Source organism: Caretta caretta, chromosome 16 (assembly GCF_965140235.1).
Source record: "Caretta caretta isolate rCarCar2 chromosome 16, rCarCar1.hap1, whole genome shotgun sequence".
Lineage (NCBI taxonomy): Eukaryota > Metazoa > Chordata > Testudines > Cheloniidae > Caretta > Caretta caretta.
The window spans coordinates 9492876-9514066 of NC_134221.1; the positions used below are offsets into that span (position 1 = coordinate 9492876).

Sequence of the window (21191 nt, forward strand, 5' to 3'; positions counted from 1 at the left end):
CACAACGTTGTGAGCACGGACAAAAGAAGACTTTTGTGTGGTTTGTGACAGGAACTGCGGCTGAAAAGTGATGCTTCAGACATTGTATCTTAAAAACGTAAAAACCCATGACCCACACCCGTTCTGCGCCTGATTTGCTATGCTTCCTTCTCACAGGCATATTTTTCTCAGCCCATGGTGGCTGCTGCTATCATTGTCCACTTGGTCACTGATGGAACACACTACCTGGATCAGAAGCAGGAAACGATCACTGTGCAACTGTTTGACACCAAGAAGCAAAACCATGATCTTGGTAAGACAGTTTTTCAATGAGCTTTGCCTTTCTTCTTCCATCGGTTTCCTCTGTTTGCTCCACCCCAATTCAGAGGAAGGCCGGTACCGCTGTTGAGCTTTCCCACCAGCAGCCTGGTGTTGCTGGAGTAGAGCGCCAGCAGGAAGACATACCCACTTCAAGCTCCAAGAGCTGGGGTTTATTGCAAGTCTGTGCTGCTAGTCAAGTATTGTCATGCCCACTGAGACTACACAGTAACTAATCACAGTGGGCTAGAATTCTGGAAGTGCTCAGCTCCCCTGTAGGCATCAAAATAAGGGCCACATTTTCGAAAGTGCTCATCACCCAGCAGCTCCAATGGGGAGGTTTTTAAAAGACCGTAGCAGGTTGGGTGCTGAGTTCTTCTGAGCTTCTGGCCCTGATGATGGGAGCTGAGCCCTTCTGAATATTTATCATAAAGCCTCTTGCTGCCATCCCTGCAGCCTTTGCAGATGGCTTTTGTTGAGGCTGCAGCCCCCAAAACCTGAAGAAGCCCGTTTGCCACCGCTGTTATCCATACACCAGGTGTGTGTGTGTGGCAGGGAGGAGGAGTAGCCTTTGCAGGTATTCTGATGGCTGGAGTGCAGAGGAATTATTATTGTTGTCAGACGCTCTCCTAAATCATTCCCCCTTTTCTGGATTTTCTTACCCTTCTCTGTCTGTAGAGAGAAGGAGGAAGGAGACCAGGGCAGGAGAAAGGATATTTGACAGGTTTCCCACTCAAAATTAACTGGGCCTGAAACAAAGGCAAGTCTCTAGGGGTTCACTCGCAGCAGAGTAAACAGAAATTTATGTGGGTGACTCCCATTTAGCACTGAATGAAATGTATCTAGATAAGCCCAGCGCATTGCTCTAGCTGAGCGGGTTTCCTTAAGCAACAGTCCCGGAGTATACAGCACACCTTAAGTCAGCAGCATCCTTCTCCTTACACAGCAGAGTGACTTGTAGTCTTCCTATGGTGGCCACCTTCTTAAATATAAATGACAAAGAGCTACCCATGGTAACTAACAGATAACATACAACTATATGGAGAGACAGACAGACTGAGAGGGCGCAGGAGAGAGAAAGGAGAAGCAGCGATCAAGGGCGAAGTTTTGCGAATCTTGCAAGAAGTTGCAACATGAGTTTGGCACTCTCCAAACTGATGCCTGCAAATCTTCACAGTCAAGGGACTCTCTTCATCATGGAAAGGCCCCGTGGACCACCCCAGGCTAGGTTGCTTTTTGTAGCTGAATGGAAGGGAGAAATATGTAAGACTCAGCTCAGCAGTTCTTACTCAGCTACCATTTACGTCAGTGGCTGTTTTACTGACTGCAGGATCAGGCCCATTCTGTGCCTTTGTGAGGTGTGTTATTACATGAATAAAGACAGACTAACTACCTAAATTGAAAGGAGCCTAGAGGAATTGTTTCGGGGAAGTTCTGTGTCATATGTTAAACAGGAGGTCAGACTAGATGGTCACAGTTGCCCCTTCTGGCCTTTTATGTACAGACAGTGAGCCTTAGGTATAACAGGCAGAAAGAGACAACAGATTTCACGACATTTATTAGAACATGTTTTTATTGTGTCTTCTGGACTTAGTAAAAAATGAGGTCAGGGGTCCATGGTGCCTTGCCTAGGAGAGAATGTGAGGAGGATTGCATTTTTACCCACCAAGACAGCATGTGAAAAATATAAGTCATGCAACCAGATAGATTAGACAGCCATGCAGATAGCTCTCACCCATGTGGGTCTGCCCAGTATGGCCTAGTCCTGTCTTGGATGGGCTCCGTCTAGGGAAGAAAGAGAGAGTTCCGTGTCCATAACCCATTTTCCTTTGTTGGGAATTGAAGCACCAATTAGTAGCGCCCGTTGTAGTGATCTGTTTTGTTGCAGATACCTGACTGCTAGGAGTTGAATCAAAATGAATAACCAGCCCAACAGTGAGGACTTTGGGGCTTTCCATCAAAGACAGCAGAAACGTCCAAGGGATTTGGAATCCTGGGATTCCAGTGGGGCTCAATTTACGAATTAACTGCACCTGTTTCTAAGTGCGAAACCTGCACCATTCCTCAGGGAGCTCATATCAAAAGACCTCTGGGAGGCAAGCAGACAGAGAGGTTATGCCAGGGTCAGATAGGAACCAAAGGAGAAGAGAAGCCTTTTATTTATTATTATTATTTATTTATTTTATTTATTATTGCTGGAAGAAGGACAAGGAGATCAACACATAAAAAAGGGCAGTTTCAAAGAGAGAGGTTTAAAGAGAATGATCAGAAGCCTGTCTTAATTAACTGGAAATCACTTTCTAAGAAAAAAAAATATCCCCACACCCCCAACCTTGAGTCAAGAAACCTGAACGGGGTGGGGGTGGGGGGAATCTCTGAGCCAGTTAAACACGCAAAGAGAATTTAGTCTCAAATTTGTCAGTGTATTGGTGTCACCAAAGGCACTGGGCCAAATCCATCGCTGGTAGAACTCCAGGGAGGTGAATGGACCTGGGGCCAAATTCATCCTTTATGCAGCTCTGAAGTCAGTGGAGTAAGGGCTGAACATTCATTGCTGGTGCAACAAATTGGAGTGAATGGAGTTGCAGTCCAGTTGGCTCCTGGGGTAACTCAAATGAAATCAGTAGGGTTACTGCAAGAATGAATTTGGCCCATTAAGTTCAGACTTTCTGTACTGTGGCCTGATCCCAGGAGGTGCTGAGCAGCTACTGAGTGTCCTCCTGTCCTACTGAAATTAATGGGATGAGAGAGGTGCTCAGCATCTCTGAGGATGGTGCACAGTACCTCCCTGAAATGGACAGACTTTGTGCATCTTTGGCTTATTTTCACCTCAAGGTCACCTTTAAAACCTCATTTTCTCCCACCACACACCTGTATCTCTCTCCTGGCTCATCAGCACAGTATTGCCCTGTTTGGGAAAAGCAAGAAGCTACTTTGTTTAAAAAAAAAAAAATCAAATGACCAAACAAACAAACTGGTGTATGTCCTGCATCCAGTGGGGAATTGCACACAGCTGCAAAGAAACCACTGGTAAACTGCCCATTTTGCACAAAGCTACCCATTCTGTTTGTGCAGTTACATGTTTCGGTGCATAGCACAAAAAGTCTAATCGTTTGCTTGCTTATGCTGTTTTAATAGTAGTGTAACTCCATTGCCTTTAATATAGTTGCTTCTGCTTTAATAGGGTTTAATAGAAGTGGAGTAAGATTTAATAGAAATTATTCTAAAAACCTACAGAAATTACTGGAGAGAATGGAAGCCTTTCTTTGGGTTATTTGGACCATCCTATCTGATTCTTCAGGAGAGATATACTTCTCTGTAAAATTCTAGGAGATGGTTCCCAAAACCTCCTGTATTTTAACTGTTAAATTCTGTAGGGCTTTTCCATAATGGCTGAATGCTTCTGAAGTGCTGATGGCATGTGGGTGTAATTGTGCAAAGTACTGATCCCCCCCATCTTCCCCGGTCTTGTGTCTTCTGACAGGTGTCCACGTTCTGAGCTGCAGGAACAATCCCCTGATTATCCCTGTGATCCATGACCTCAGTCACCCCTTCTACCACACCCAGGCTGTCCTCATTAGCTTCAGCTCCCCGTATGTGGCCATCTCTGGGGTGGCCCTCCGTTCCTTCCACAACTTCGACCCCATCACCATCAGCAGCTGTCAGAGAGGACAGACCTACAGCCCGGCAGAGCAGAGGTGAGCCTGTCAGCACGCCGCCTCCTCCCCTAGCCACCCACCAACTTCAGCTCCAGTGGGTCTGATCAAGAGGTTAAAAGGAGATAGGAGGGGCAAGGCCAATGAACTCTGCTGACCCTTTTGTGTTGTTGGTAAAAACAGCAGTGTTCTCATTGACCAGGATGGATGGGACATTTAACCCACACGGGACACTGTTAGTAAATTATTTCCTACTCCTTTTTCCTCCCTCCCCTGTTATGAGATGGAATTGTGGCCAGCTGGCTCTATACACATTCTCCAATAAGGAGTGGAGTTAGCCTCTCACAAGTCTAGTCCTTGCTCTAAACTGCATCAGCATTACTATGGATGCACTTCCATGGTGAATTAAGGGATTCCTGTGCCTTTGTTAGGCCTGATTCTGAAAAGCACCTCATGGTAGGTGCTTAGTACCTATCACTTCTACTGATTATAAGGTGAGTCAAGGGCCCCCAGAACATTCTGTGGCTCTTTCCCATGGTCTGGAAAGCTTTTTGGGACCCTGTAGGATGAAAGGCCCTATAATAAGCTTATTGTTGCTATTGATACATATCAATAGGTCATCACCAATCCCTCCCCATCTCTGCTTTGCAGCATCATGAAGAGATTGTGACCTTTCACAGTCCAGTCTCTGCAGTCTCATGGATCTTTTCAGAAAGGCACTGAAAGGATGTGGGGAGAACTTAGCAAAAAACATAAAAGTCATGGGTTTTTTTCTCACTACACTCAAAGCTGCAAGTAATAGTCAAACTGTAGCAGCAGTTTGAGTAGAGTACAATAATAAAACAAGCAAGTTGCATTCCCTCACAAGCCCCTGCTCTGCCTCCTAGGATTCTAGTAGTCTCAGGTTTTTGATAGCACTCCTGGCTGGTTTTTTAGGACCTCACTTTTTATTCCGAGGGGTGGGGGAGTATATCTATAGCTAAATCAATTCAGTCAGTGTGTTCTGACCTAGATTCAATCATTTTGTGCAATAAGCTGTATAAATTCAGAGGCCCAAACTCAGCAAGATCAAGTTTCAGATGAGAGGTCTAGTTTGGAAGTCTGGCCAACTCCCAGTGCAGGAGGTAGAGAGAGAGAGAGAGAAACCGACCCGTCAGAAGGAAGTAGCTAGGAGCAATGTGGAGTTTGAGAGGGTTCGGAAACAGTGCCCCATTTCTCTCTCTCGCTATTTTTCAGTAAAATTGAACCATTTATTGTGAAATTAGAAGTACTGTGTGTTTAGAAAAGATATTTCCTTGATTTAAAAAAATACATTTCCCCTTAGGCAAGACCTCAGCTGCAACAGAGCAAACTAACCTTTCGAAACATTTCTTTAACAATAATAACAATTGCCCACTCTGTCTTCTCTCCATGTTTTTAATGACACATGGCTGACCCCCTTTAAGCCGCAGCCCATTGGATCCCAAACTTTCAAAGTAAGAGTCTCACCTATTCAAAATAGTAAAACTCAGAGACATCCGGGTTATGGCTAAGTACTGGATTATGAATAAAGCTTCCAATTTCAAGTAAGGATTTAGAGACTTTCTGAAAGAAGGATTGAAATCAACAGGAGCCTTTCCATTCCCTTCAATCAGGCCCTAATGGTGGGAATGCAAATCACTGCATGGTGAGACTGCTTGTGGTGACCATATATAGTTCCGCCCACCCCCCTCCATAAAATAGTTTGAACGAGTGAATGTTATGGGGAAAGGAGTGTTAAGACAGGCATCAAAGAGGCCAAGAAATGAGCAACTTTCCAGACCTCTGGGAGTTAGCTGCTATCTTCTTGCTTCATTTATTTACCCAATCTGAGATGAACTTAGAAAGAGGGTTAATTTTAAATTAATTCTTAACCAGATCAGAACCTGCATGTAGGTTTCCTGTTCCCTTCTGCAGAGCCTGCCAAGCTGTCTTGATGTATTTCCCATTTGGGCTGTCCTCGATGGTAGACTCCAGCTGATCTCATACAAGCATGCACACATGCATTCTCTTTCCAGGAACTGTCTCTCTACTCCTCTTTCCCATTGGCCCAGGTCTCATTTGATGAGGTGACTTTAGTTTGAAATTTGCTTTCCAAATATAAGATTTTCCTCCTTCATTTTCCTTAGATAAATGTGGATATTTTTGCCTCTAATTTTGGCTTCAGTCTACAAGAAAAGATTCTTCCCCACCCCACAAGGAGAATTATTTTGGTTGGGGCGAATTGTACCCTCAGATATACAGATGCTTATAAGCTTGGGTGAGAGTCTGAATATGGAGGAGAGAGAGAAGAGGAATATACCTCCTTTTAGAGGTTCACACAGCTTTTATTTTGGGTGTGAATTCATCTTTCCCATTGTCACGAGTTGGTCACCCTGATGACTGAATAAAACATGCATTCCCTCTCCCTTTTAAAAGTATATATTTAGAGTGGTATTTTAAGAGCCTAAGGAAATTAGGAGCACAAGTTCCATTGAAATTCATTAGGATTTCTGCTCCTAATGTCCATAGGCACTTTGGAAATTCCAACCTTAATTTATAAGACATTTATGGAGTGTTCATAACATTGCATTCCTTATTTTTCCACTGATTTTCTTTTTCCAGTGCAGCTGACAGTGGGACTTTTGACATGCTGTCAAAATGACATGGGCGGTTGTGACATGACACCCTCAGAGCCGATACCATGGGCCTGATTCTCCTCTCAGACTAGTTCTACACTTGTACAGCTCCACTGATTTCAGTGACGTTACTCCTTATTTACAGTAGTGCACAAGAGATCGAAGACAGGCCCATATAAGCATTTGCTTCCACCCAGGAGACACTATATTTCCATGAAGATGTGTGTACGGTGATTGCGAGGGAAAATCAGTGGTTGCCAGACCTGGGTTTGAGATACTGTGGTTATTTCCTTTTCATGGTGCAGGGAGTCAATGTGATCTCTTGCGTGCCCACTGTTCTTGCGTGCTGACATTTTCATGGCAACCTCTGTATGCCTTGTTCACAAGAAGAGCTGGGCATCTCCTTCACTTTGTCATGGATTTGTTACTCTAATGGAAACTGCAGCTTCACAGCTTAGGCAGACACCTTGGTCCAACTGCTAGAATTCCTGGTTTCCCAACAGCATTTCAGCTTTACAGTTCTCCACTGACTCCTTGTTTATAATGAAGATAAGTTTCCCCTTTGTGGGAAGGCCAATGGTATCCTGTTTTATGTGGTTCTCTGGTACAGGTACTGCATGTTTTCTTGTTACATAACTATGTCACCACTGTGTGTATTTTATAGTTTGAAGAAAGTACATTTGCTTTTCCCAGTTCCATTGAACCTTGTTTTATTACTATCAACCTCACTGTAGCAGCCAAGAACCAGCTTATGCAGGGTGGGCTGTGTTTTTTACTCCTTTGACTTATGTCTATGTAACGATACACGTATACATATAAATCTCTGCCTGTATACACAGATACACACTTAACAACTCTTTATGTCATGGACAGGGCTGTAGGCAAAATAAACTAAAATAAAATCAGCATCTCCCAACTGCTTCTCAGCTCCCTGAGTGCAATAATCGGGATCTGAATAACAGACCTACAGTTTGTTTAGACATGGTTTGGAAACCATGCACCCTCAGCTCCTTCCACAGAAGTGCATGACCTGGCATACCTGAGCCAGCATAAACCATTCCTCAACAACATGCAATCCCCTCCCCTCACCCCTGCCCTAAAAAAATTCCTTCCATCTGAGAATTCTCTCTTCGATGGGCCAACACAACCCTCTCAGAAAGGTGGCCTCTCTCTCCTTTCAAGCATTCGCTCAATTCTCTCCTGCTCTCTCTGTCTCCAAGAAGAAATTACTAAGGAGACAATCATCTGCAAAAGCATAACAAACCTGATCATCTTTTGTAGTCCCTCCTGTGACTTTTTTAAAGAGAAAACAAAAAAGAATCTCCTCCTCCTCTGATCTCAGACTTGTTATTTAATGCTCCTTTTCTTAACTCATTCTGCTATAGTTTCCAACTCTTCTGCTTTCTTTCATTTTACGCAATTGCGGTCAATCTGCTTCTGGTGAAATTACTGAATTTCTCAGAGAGCTGTTAATCATAGAAGTCTTGGCCCGTGACTTGGGTTATAATTCAATGGGGTTTTAACCTTCACCCTGTTTTGGTAATTGGCAAACAGCATCATTTGGCTTTTATTAAGCTAGAATGTGGTGCGCTTTTTTTTTCTCTTCAACACATTTTCACAGGGAGAAACTGCAAGGCATTCAGTTGTTAACACACACCTCCCAAACACTGCTTAGCTGCCTTGAGATCTTAGAGGTGTTTTGAAAGCTTGAGCATTTTGAGGTCTTCATTTCAGCAGAAGTCTCACTGGACATGCTATTTCACAGAGCAGGAGAACCAGGTGGAAAAATTTTCATGGAGTCCTGGTCGTGGAACTCAGGGGTCCTGACACCTGCCCCACCCTGCTCTAACCACTGTGAACCACTCCCCTTCCAAAGCAGGGAATGGAACCTAGGAGTCTGGCTAACCAGTCAGTCTAATGGCTCTAATCAGTAGGCTATGCCTCTCCTTCCTTTCAGTTCACTCAGTTTTAGAGCCAAACTTTTTAGAAAGCACTGAAGTGTTCAGGTAATTATTTCTCACATACATGCATGCACACACACACACGTGCATCTTCTTTCTTTCTGCACTTCACTCCTATCAACATATACATGCACAATTCCCACTGAGGTCCCTCTGGGAACTGGGCTGAGGTCAGTTTCACCCAAGTCATTGAATGAATACCCAACAGCTGGTAACTATTTCTGATCACTATCAGGGATAGGATTTGAAGCAGAGAACCTAAAATGAAAGGCTCTGAACCCCATTCCAAATCCCCTGACCCATCGAATCCCCTCTGTCTAATAAATTCTGATATTTGCCTTACACTTATTCAGAACTTCTGCTTCAGAACAAAGAAATCGACAAGATGTTAGCAGAAAGCTGGAGAAAAGAAACTAAACAGACAACAAGATTTTCAAATCTTTCTTTGGTTGAACTGTATAACTGCAACCAGCAGTGTAACTGGAAGTAGCCTGATGCATCTGCTTTTCTAAAGCATTCATCAAAGCCTACTTTGTTTTGCGTAAAGAGAGAGAGTCTGCTTTTTCTCGGTTGACAAGTGCCCTCCAGACAGACCAGAAGAAATGTCCATCTCTGCTTTCTTGTGTCCACCTCAGTGAGACCTGGTGATGATGAGAACATTAGAAACATGGGTAGAGGATGTGTGTGTGTGTGTGTGTGTGTGTGTGTGTGTGTTATGTGCACTGTCATAGAATTAGTGTAGACAGAAATGTTTAAGATCTAAGGCCCAAATCTATCCTCAACTACACAGGTAGTTACATCTGTGTAAAATAAGGTCAGAATTGACCCTCTGTTGTATGTCAGGGTGCATTTGTGTGTCTTTGTGCTTGCCTATACAAGTATATTTGGCAGAGAGATCATTAAGGAAATTACTTAAATGATGAGGGTGCACAGTGTTAGGATGAGTTCTTGGAAAAAAGTGTTTGACCTCAGGATTAGGAAAAGATATTTGGCTGCTGTAAGCTTTACAAAGCAGGAGGTGTTGTTTTGTTTTTATGTAAGGAAGGAAGAGTTCCTCTTAATTGTCATAATTTTGTACAAACACATAACAATACAGATGTTTCCAGGATTCTGTTACTGGGGTCCCCATTCAGATCACTTAACTACATGCTTAAGTCCCATTGATGTCATATACTTCCAGTGGGATTTAAGCACATGTTTGAAGATAAGCTCATGTTTAAGTGCCTTGCTGAATCGGGGCCAATATTAGAAGAGGGGAATTAGAGCACAAGTTTTGAGCATATCTAGATTAGAGATTGGCGAAATGGTTCAGATAAAATAAATAAGATAAAAGATAAAATAAAAACTAACTCAGAACTTCAGCATAGATATGACCTGAACTCAAATTTTCTGTGAAGCTCAAAATACTTTGGTTAAATATATATTTTAACAAAGTCACGTGTCTCTTCTCCTCCCAGTTTCAATTGGTGCCACACTGTGAGATAGCCTGTCAGTGCAGTATTATTTCCAACATGGCTGAAAGCAAAAGGCACTAGAAATCTCATAGAACTCACAATCTCGTATTTCTCAAGATCTCCAGTCTGCAAAGATGTGGATGAGTTTGGAGGAGTGCATAGTTCCCCTTCCCCACATACTTTTCCAGGTTTTCCTAATTTGTCCAGAAATGTTGAAAGCCAGCATCACAGATTTGAGTGTCAGGGGTTAGAGAGCTTTGGAGACAAGGTACTTGAAAAGATACAGATAGTAATACAACCGTCCTTATGTTTCCAAACCAGTGGTATCTTCAGAGAGATGAGTCAGGAGGAATCAAGCTATGCAAAATGTTAATAGTGAAGATCAAAACCAAGTGGTCTCTCATTGTGGGTGTCCCAATTTTTAGGTGCACAGCTTTAAATGCATAGGGCCGGATTGTTGGAGTTTAGTACCCCTGCAGCTGCTTTTGACTCCAGCTGGTGCTACAGGTGCGGAACACCTCTGAAAATTACACTGAAGCGGTCTCAGGTTGGGCACCCAAATGTAGAGACCACTTTTGAAAATATTGAGTCATACTCTCTCTCTACCTTGGCTTCCCTGTCTGTAACATACCCTTCTTTGAAATCTGCTTAGTGACCCTCCGTTGAACAGTGCAAAGTTTCATTAAGTCATTCGTTGAAAAACTATTGTCCACACTTAAGAAGGTGGATTAAGGTAAAAAAATTATTTCATTCTCAGATTTTTTACTCTTTCGTTCCTTAGGAATGTATGGTTTCTTGAACATGTCGTGTTTTCCCATTCCTACGTGGTAGTACCTGAGAAAGGAATGGTGCAGCCCACCATTTTGTGCTTATGGGCATGATGGGTTCTGTCTGGATGTTTTTTCTTGTTGATATTTGTTTCGCCTATTTAATTCTGTACTTGCAGCACTCGGTTCAGGATGGTGACTCCCAAAGTCATTGGGATTTACAGCTGACAGTAGCTGATACCAAACTGGAACTAGTAGCAAGAGAGCCAAAAGTATTTAAATTGGAAACATTTGGTAGTGGTAGTTGTTTTACAAAAAGTGAATGGTTGTATTGTTTTTTATGAAGTCATTCTTATAGAGTTACATGCCGAGAGAGCTGCTTGGATGAGCCTGCTAACCAAAGCATAATCTGGAGCCTCGAGGGATTGCTAAAAATGTTCCCCAGCCATTTGCTAAGACCACAAGGGGACTTGTAAACAGAAAGAGGAACATCACAAGAAGTGTTATTTAATGCTTTTGCCTCTGGCGTTTCAGTTCTGTACGACTATCAATGGTCATCTGGGGGCCAGATTCTTGTTCTCACATCCACCAATGTAAATCAAGACTAGCTCTGTTGACTTCAGTGGAGTTACTCCAGATTTGTACTGGTGTAAGGACAACAGAATTTGGCCCTAATTTTTCTCAGGTTTATTCCTTCCTATGATATCCTTCAAGGCTTGAATTCAGGGTAGCATCAATATGCTGTACATTGGTGCACATCAGATATTTACTGAAAAGGATCTGTTATTTTATTTATTTTTATCTGACTTTTGTGCAGAAGGGTTTAATTCTTCCTGCAAGGTTTACAAGGTTCACAACATGTATTTTTGAGAACAGATTTCTCCTTATTCGATATGTTGAATTATCAGTAATGTTCACTTTGTTCCTCAACAACACAACTTACTTCTCAGTGAAGCACCAAGGCAGAAGAAACTCACATACAAAACATCACTGTCCAAAAATGGAGGAAAACAAAATAACATTAGCCTCAGTGCACAGGTGTAGTTGCAATGTGTAGTGAGGATTGGACAAACCATCATGGTTCAATATCCATTCCCTTTTAGTGGCCAGATTCAACAGCCTTATGAATGTTAAGTGGGACCCTCTTCGGTAATTACTTCCACTCATGTCAACAGGACTACTTGCAAAGTAAGATGCTGCTCAATTTTAAGTAAGGGTGGCTGCCTCTAGGACTAGTTGAGGGAGTGCTTCTAAAAGACTCAGTACCAGAGATTTCAGTGGGATGGCTTATGGAGTAGGATACTACTCGTTCACAGTTTGGTCCTAAGTGGGAATTGTGGCAGCGTCTTTCCGATACTGTGAGCTTACTTAGGCTGGGAAGCACCAACCTAGAGGAAAGGGATGGGAATTGGGCCCATGGAGTCCGTCCGAATGCAGAGGATATAAGCAGCCCAACTCATTCCAGCGAAGGGCTTCCAAGAAGCAAGGGATGATTGAATTCCAAGCATAGGTTACTTCCCAGGTGGGGTTATTTCCTAGTTGGAAGAGAAATGATTTGATACAGCGACAGAATACTGTGTCCAAGTCTGATTTGCGACTCAGGAAGTCCCAAGTTCTAAACCTGGCTCCACCTTTGACTCTCTGTGTGGCTCTGGGCAAGTCATTTCCCCTTTCTGTATCTCCTTTCCCAGCTCTAAAATGGGATTAATTGCACTGACCCAGCTTCCTCACAGGGATATCATGAGGTAGTTACTTAGTGCAGTAGTTCTCAACCAGGTGTCAGGGCCACCTGGGGGGCCGCGAGCAGGTTTCAGGGGTGGCCGCCAAGCAGGCCAGCATTAGACTCACTGGGGCCCAGGGTAGAAAGCTGAACCCCCACCACATGGGGCTGAAACCCAGGGCCCTGAGCCACGTTGCCTGGGGCTGAAGCCGAAGCCTGAGCAATGTAGCTTCACGGGCATGGGGCCCCAGGCAGTTGCCCTGGTTGCTACCGCCTTTTATATGCAGAAAACCAGTTATTGTAGCACACATGGGCTGTGGAGTTTTTATAGTATGGGGGGGGAGGGAGAGCCTCAGGTTGAGAACCCTGACTTAGTGTCCATACGACACTTTGACCATGTAAAAATGTCATGTAAATCATTAAAAGTGGCAGAGTCCTGTGGCACCTTATAGACTAGCAAACGTATTGGAGCATAAGCTTTCATGGGTGAATACCCCCTTCGTCGGATGCATGTCATGTAAATCATTGTTTCTCAACCCGCAGGCAGCTTGCAGCCCAATCATCCCCCAGCTGCAGCCCATGTGACATTCTCAGGGCCATACAGGTAGTATCTCTATTGTGTGGGTGCGGCCCAAGTAACACACAGAGAGCTGCATATGCAGCCCACAGTATTAAATAGGTTGAGAACCACTGGGTAAATGCTCAAGTTCCTGAGCTGGATACGTTTTCAGTAGTTGTTGTGTCTGGGTTATCATAGACTGAAAGACTTTGCTGCACACAATCCTCTATGTGTCGTTTAAAAAAGAAATCACTATTTTGCAAATTGTTTTAAATGTTAATATCACTTCCTGCGAGGAAACAGAGAGGTTCCATCTGTTCAAATGCTTTGTGGACAGGAAGGCAGCATTGGAGTGATCTGAAAAGACAGCGTGCTACTGAGCTTGTTCAAACTGATAAGAGCTTATCACTAGCTACATACCTGGAGTTGTGTCCTTTGAGTCTCAATCCAGTTCCCCAAAAACAGGTGTCAGCATCACAAAAACACCGGCTTTATCTGTATGGTCCGACCCTTGTAATTTCAGCAGAGACCAAAGATTGGATGGTGCCTGGAGACCGAACAACATCCCTAAACCTTGAAGATGGTTCTTCTCTGGCAAGGTTTGGTGGAGCGCTGAAGGGAAGCCTGAGATGCTGCGGTGTACACTGTTTGTGTTCTGTACAAAAACCAAATGTCATTCTCAAGCATTGACAACCTGGCCCCTTGCACCAGCATTTTGTTCACACGCACAAGATCTATAATGTGCTGCAGGTGTCATTGCCAGCACGCACTCATTCAGCAGGAAGTGTGACAATGGTGCCCACTGTTCCCGGATGATTTTTGCACAACTAGTTCAGTATGCAAGCTGTGTGACTTGTACGTGCTGCCCTACCAATGAAGCATTTGTCAGTGTAGCCTTGTTCCGCAAAAATGAACTAAAGGGGCCATTTCTTGTTTCCTTACTAGCTGTGTCCACTACTCCTGCGAAGCCACTGACTGTCAAGAGCTGGAGATTGAGAATGCTGTGCTGAACTGCACCAGTGGGGAGCTCTACAACGGTGCCCAGTGCAGTGTGAGTTGCAAGATGGGCTACATTCTGCAAGTACAGCGAGATGATGACCTTGTCAAGAGCCAGGTGTGTTGGGGGTTCTCCAAAAGGAGAGATGGGTAAATATAAGTCTGGATAAAATAGGAACTGACCCACACTTTCATCTACATTTCAAAATCTTTTTCAAACATGCCTCTGCACTTCCTAGTCCCTCCCAGGCTCAGCAGCAGAGGAAATACTGGAACACCATAAGAAAGTCCATTCTCATGGTACAATTTCTGGTCTGATCCAGGAGTAGGACATACCAGGAGTGTCACAAGAAATCCTGTTTTCACGAGATTTCAAGGTCACTTTTACCAACCCAGAAAGTTGGAATGGGTTCACAGGAAGTTCTTAAATTGTGAGAGCTGATCAGAATAGAAAGTCCAAAGCTTTGGAGGTTCCTTCATCATCACATGGATGATAAAAAGTTGGGTCTTATTGTAGAAAGCCTTTCATGAAAGTATTTCCAACCAGCTTACAAACAATTTTGTTGCCCCTCATAAAATGCAAGAGAGAGAGGTTGAGTATTACTACCTTCCTTTGCAGTTGGAGAAATTGAGGCACGGAAAGGCCAAATGGCTCACACAAGATCACACAGGTAGGCATTGTCAGGACTGAAAATAGAATCCAGGTATCCTCATCCGCAAATCTATGCTTGAGCTTGTAGACTACACTCCTTCCCAACATCCAAACAGCTATAGCAAGATTAGATAAATCTGTAGCTTCTATATGTCTTCTTGTTTGAGAAAGGGGCAATTCTATAGAAACATGTTCTAATGATGGGTGAACCTCAGATGTTTCTGAAATTTAGAATTCCCAAACATTTAGATGGTTATTCTGACCTTATCTGATCTTATTAGGTCTGCAAAGCTGAACTGTGAATCTTATGAGCACGAGCTTTTTGGTGAGATTTCTGGTGTTTTCTCTTTTGTCTTGGCCTGATAATGTCACAGGCCACGCCTCTTTTGCAGCATTTCATTCCATCGGCTTCCAGACAGAACCTGACAGTGCAGAGATGCACAAACATGAACGACGACAAGGGGAAAAGTGTACCCGGGTTTTTCAGATTTAAAAAAAAAAGGGGGGGGGGACAGACCTTGATATGCTGCCTCCCCTTAATGATGAGCTAAGCCTCCCATTCCACAAGTGCATTTGTTGGCAGAGAGGGCAAGGGACAGGGGAAACTGTTCATTTGTTTTCCTGTTTAAACAAAACCCAGAAGGGAAGGCAACACCTGTTAGCAAATTTTACATTCATTTTGTGCTGGAAATATTTATACTTTGATCCTGGAAAATCTATGGTGTGTGTTGATAGCATGGCAGAGTGTTCATGTGTGTCACAGGAAGTGTGGAGTGTGTGCAAAGACCTTTTAGAGGAAACCTTGGAGAACCCTCCTTGGAATCCTTTTTTCCCCACTCCCACCCCCAAATACCTGACACTTGCTACAATCTGGTGCATTCCAAAGCCAAACTATTTGCTCTTCAGAAGGATTCTTGTGCGCGCCAGGCATAAGTCATCCCCAGGCAGGGATGATTTTTCAGTGCCCGGAGAGGGGGCTGAACTCCATCAGAGCTGTGAAAATCACTCCGGCTTTCCCTGCAGTTTGCGGGGAGAGAGTTAATGTGGGGGAGGGGGAGTTGTCCCATGACTCTCACATGCAGAACCTCCCTGGATTCGTGTTAAGTTTGGGGGCAAAGCTTTGGAGTTTTCCGATACGCACACGCTGGTTCCCTCTTCTCAGACTTGTGTACGTAAAACCATTTGGGTCCTGCCCGTGAGACCAACAGTGCTTTAGTTCAGGTGTTCCACATAGGCACTGTTTTCTGTGGTAGGGGCAGCAAGCATGGTGTTGTGGGGGATGTAAAGGAAAACAGCCACACTCAGCAGCTTGTCTGGATTTGTAAAATACTGGGCTCTTCATAAGATCACTGAGGGGGAGACAGAGTGGAGGGGAATGAGTCAGCCCTTTCAACTCCATTACAAAACAAATACAGGACCCCATGAGCTGGGCCTCTTCCATCTTAATTGGCATCAGCACCAGAACCCTAGCTCTAGCTGAGCATTTTTGCAGACTAGAAAACAAAGTCTCAAACAAGCCTGAATGACTGACCAGGGAAATAGTTGGACTAGATCTTTACATTGAGAACACAGGAATCCACAAACCAAATAAAACAACTAAAATTGTTTCACCAACACCGTATCACTTAAATGGGAAAAGTCCCTAATGGGGAAGATTGAAGCCAATTATTACTGTATGGTTTTGATCAGAGAACCCTGGTTTCAAAGTGTGCTTTTTTTCCGCCCCCAAAGCATTCAGGACTTGATCTGATTCATATGACACAACTTGAGATGTTAATTCCACTAGCCAACAAGATTCACTGTCTGTCACAATGCTCTTATCCGAACCCTGATCCATCCCACACTTTGCTCTCAACAATCCTCTCCCAAAGAGCCAAAAAAAAAAAACAAACCCACCCACCCACCCTAGGCCAAAGGCTCTCTGTCTTTCTTATATTCTGTGCATTCATTATAGTGTGTATGTGGGCTTTGAGGCCCCAGTTCAGCAGAGTTAAGCATGTGCTTAAGTCCATCCCTCATCAACAAAGCACTTAAGCACATGCTTAAAGTTATGCATGTGCTTAGGAGATATCACCATGCTCCACACAGGGGTTCTTTATTTCATTGCAGTCAGGTGCTTCAGGCTGGAATTTGGGTTATTTTCACACAAGAAATAAAATCTCTGTGAAATCCTGGAATTTAATTATCATAGTTTAGATTCCTTTCATTTGTTTTTGTCCTTCCTCAATTGCTTCACAACTTCCAGTTTCTCTTCTGATGACAGTAGTTCAGAAGTAAAATAGGATGTATTGATTGTTGACTATCTATAACCAATGGCCTTTTTTGCCCTGGGTTAGGATGGAATCTTTTTGTTTGCACAGTGGTTTTTTGTGCAGAACTGGAAACATGTTCCACTCATTCAACTGAAGGAAACTGGAGAAAGGGAGAAGGAAAGCAGTTTTGCACAAGCTGGTATTCCATAGTGTTGGGTAGGGAAGGAAATCAGGCATCTGAAAGAGAGTCATGAAGATCTATAGCCTTCTTGGCAGGAGGGACAGTGAGGACTGCCATGCTGATGAAAATGATTGATGATCATGCCCTGATTTCAGCACCAGAGCTGAATTTCTCATAGACATTTCAGGGTGAGGCTTTTTTAGGGACTGAACAGAGAGAATTCCGGGGCAGATTTAAAAAAAGAAAAAAAAAAGATTTAGGAGCACAAGTACCCTTGAAAGTCAATCTCTATCACCCTTTAGGCACTTCTGAAAATCTCCATCTCAGTGGCTAAAAACTGTTCAGCCTTTCGGTCTGTGTTGAGTCCCGGTCCTTACCCATTCCTGGGACATGAAGATAAGAACATAAGAACAGCCCTACTGGGTCAGACCACAGGTCCATCTAGACCAGTATCCTGTCTTCCGACAGCGTCCAGTGCCAGGTGTCCCAGAGGGAATGAACAGAACAGGTAATCATCAAGTGATCCAGCCCCTGTCACTCATTCCCAACTTCTGGCAAACAAAGGCTAGGGACACCATCCCTGCCCATCCTGGCTAATAACCATTGTTGGACCTATCGACCATGAACTTATCTAGTTCTTTTTTGAACCCTGTTATAGTCTTGACCTTCACAACATCCTCTGGCAAGGAGTTCCACAGGTTGACTGTGCATTGTCTGAAGAAATACTTCCTTTTATTTGTTTTAAACCTGCTGCCTATTAATTTCATTTGGTGACCCCTAGTTCTTGTGTTATGAGAAGTAGTAAACAGCACTTCCTTATCTACTTTCTCTACACCAGTCATGATTTTATAGACCTCAATCATATCTTCCCTTAGCCATCTCTTTTCCAAGCTGAAAAGTCCCAGTCTTATTAATCTCTCCTCATATGGAAGCCATTCCATACCCCTAATCATTTTTGTTGTCCTTTTCTGAACCTTTTCCATTCAATCAGTGCTCTTTGGGGGGGGGGGACATCTAAGGGCAAACTCCGTCAGGTGACAGAACCCTGAATACAGCGAAGCCATGTGCAGTAAACAGAAGAGAAGTGGTGGCCTGGCTATTTACTGTAACTATCTCTCAACCTCACCTAACTATATTGACGACAAAAGAAGCTCAGTGTGCGGATGGGAGCTAAATCCTCAATGCACCTTTCCCCACATAGGGCCGTTTTAAATTACCCACTACATCTGTTTCTTACTCTAGCCATATTTCATTTTGTCCCACCTTTCTTTTTCTCCCATCGTAATCTCTCTTGTTCTTCTTTTCCTCCCTCCTCTCTTCTTCTTTCATTACCTTTCTCTTGCTCCCACTCCCCCCATCCCTTTTTTGTCCTGCCTTCCCTAAAAGCCCCCATCGCTTGGTTATTTGTTGTCATCTCTCCTTCTGGATGCCACTGCCGCTGCGGCTGTGGTTGCGAGGTATTACTTAAAACCCAGCAGCTCCTTAATGTTGTGCAAAGGCATCATCAATCATGCCAGGCAAAGAAAGCACAGTTCATGTGGGTTCAATTAGCGGCACAGTAAGTGGGCAGCAGAGGAAGAGTACTTAGAGGAGAGCACACAGCTGTTCATTTTTAAGGAGGGGAAACTTCACACGTGAAACGACTCTTGAAGAAGGAGCAGACAGATCTCGGGTAGCGGGAAGGGGACGTGGATTCTCACAAGCTGTCAGAAGTCCCAAGAAACAGCTTTTATGAGACTGGCTGAGTTTTAGTTCCTTTAATCTGCACCAGACACTGGGTGACTGTGTTTCATTTTTTCAATCTCTCCCTACATAAGGCTCATTTTGGAAGGCAGAGGAGTGAGGGCAGCAGTTGCTGGGGATGCCAGTCAAAGCAACACAAAGTGCCCAGAGTGACAGCTAATAAACCCCAGGCAAAAGCCAAGTGCTGCACAGATGCTGCCTTGGGCTGTGTGACCTTGAGAGGTCTCCCCAGCTAAGCAGGCTTGTGCCTGGTCAGTATTTTAGTGGGAGAGCTGCAAGGAAAAGCATGGGTGCTTCCGGATATGATGCAGCTGATGATTCAGGGGGTGGTGCTGCTCCCTCTGAGGCAGGATTGATTAATGTCCCACTGTGGAATTAAGGAATGCTCTGTTGCTGGATCTGCCATCTTTTGGACGAAGTCCTGGCCACCTGCAGCCCTCCTAGAGCCTTTAGCACATTTTGCAAAAGGAGGGCTATGAATGCTGGTTCCCTGGATACATTTACTATAACTCTGGCAATCTAAATTCCCCCTGCACATTGAAACAAATAAGTTAGCTTTCACTTTCTTTGCTGAAAGCCATGACTGTGATGTTCTGCCACAAAGGTATGGGCGTTTCAGTATTAATTAAAGTGACGATGGTAGATGATTGATATGCCTTAAAGAGTACAGTATCAATGACCTTGAAAACCAAGAGCCTCCACCAGACAATGTAGGGAACCAATTGCTTGAGAAGCCAATGATCTCACACTCTGATATGTTATTTCTTTGCAATGGAACACTGATAATGTGCACTGGCTGAAGGGTTTGAAGTACCCTAGTGATTCTTCTTATCCTGAAGAGGACTGGAGGGAAGCCTAGGGCCAAATGCAACAAGAGACTGAATTTTCCTGTTACACAGCAGAGAATGATCATGCCATAGCAGGATACAGGACAGAGGCAGCAATAAGTGCAGATTAAGTGCACTGCTGATACATGATGTCTTCTAAGCTACAGGGCAATAACACAGTCACTTACCATTTCCAACAGGCTGCAGCTGATTGCACCTATACTATTCAACTAATATACAACACAGCTACTGCTGAAGCCCTTCAGGAATAGTGCAGTGCACGCTTGACTATTTCTTGAGTGGGTGGGCCTGCATAAATGTATAACACCGGGGCTCAAGGTTCTGTATTACTTCCCTGTTTGTGGGAGCAGTTCAAGGTGTTCAGAAAATGCTTTGAACACTCTGACTGGGCTGGGGGCCTGGTTAATGAAAAGATTCTTTAAATACATTAGGAGCCAAGAGAAAGGAAAAGGAAAGTGTAGTTCCTCTGCTTAACAGGGAAGAGAGCTAATAACAGATGACATCAGGAAGGCTGAGGTGTTGAATGCCCATTTGGCTTCACTAAAAAAGATAATGGTGACCAAATACTCAGCAGAATTAATATTAACAAGGGGGAAGGAACACCAGCCAAAATAGGGAAAGAACGGGTTAAAGAATGTTTAAATAATATGTAAGGAACTAGCGGAAGCAATCTTGGAACTGTTAGCGATTATCTTTGAGAACTTCTGGAGGATGAGTGAGGTCCCAGAGGGATGGAAAAAGGCAAACATACTGTGATAAAGTTCCTCCTCTACCTTGGTGGGTCCTGCACTTATTGGCGGATTTTGCTCACCCCAGTGATTCACAGTAGCCTTCAGTTTGACCACTTTTGTGGCTCAAATCTGCCGTTCACTCAGATAACCTCATCACTGGCCAGCATGGGGAAAAAAGAGTAAGAACAATCCCCGCAGTTTCTGCTGATCCGCCATGTGGTCGGGAAGCAGCCTAGAGACCTTCCCCTCTGGTGGAACCTCCTGTGTTGGGTCCGGAGTTGGGAGGTTTGGGGGGAACCCAGGCCCGCCCTCTACCCTGGGTTCCAGCCCAGGGCCCTGTGGACTGCAGCTGTCTAGAGTGCCTCCTGGAACAGCTGTGCGACAGCGACAACTCCCTGGGCTACTTCCCCAGGGCCTCCTCCCAACACCTTCTTTGTCCTCACCACAGGACCTTCCTCCTGGTGTCTGTTAACGCTTGTACTCCTCAGTCCTCCAGCAGCACGTCCTCTCACTCCCAGATCCTTACGCACACCTCACTAACTGGAGTGAGCTCCTTTTTAAACCCAGGTACCCTGATTAGCCTGCCTTAATTGATTCTAGCAGCTTCTTGATTGGCTGCAGGTGTTCTAATCAGCCTGTCTGCCTTAATTGTTTCCAGAAAGTTCCTGATTGTTCTGGAACCTTCCCTGTTACCTTACCCAGGAAAAAGGGAACTACTTAACTTGGGGCTAATATATC

The 21191-nt window shown here is 44.1% G+C and overlaps 1 protein-coding gene across 2 annotated transcripts in view; it reads left to right on the forward strand.

The window, feature by feature from the left end:
- Positions 1 to 21191, forward strand: part of PAPPA (pappalysin 1) — a 234087-nt gene that overhangs the window by 163971 nt on the left and 48925 nt on the right. For both annotated transcript variants that reach the window (XM_075120284.1, XM_048822770.2), the window contains exons 13-15: positions 157 to 292; positions 3782 to 3995; positions 13996 to 14164. In XM_075120284.1, coding sequence (XP_074976385.1) covers positions 157 to 292; positions 3782 to 3995; positions 13996 to 14164 — 519 coding nt within the window. The remainder of the gene's footprint in view (positions 1 to 156; positions 293 to 3781; positions 3996 to 13995; positions 14165 to 21191) is intronic.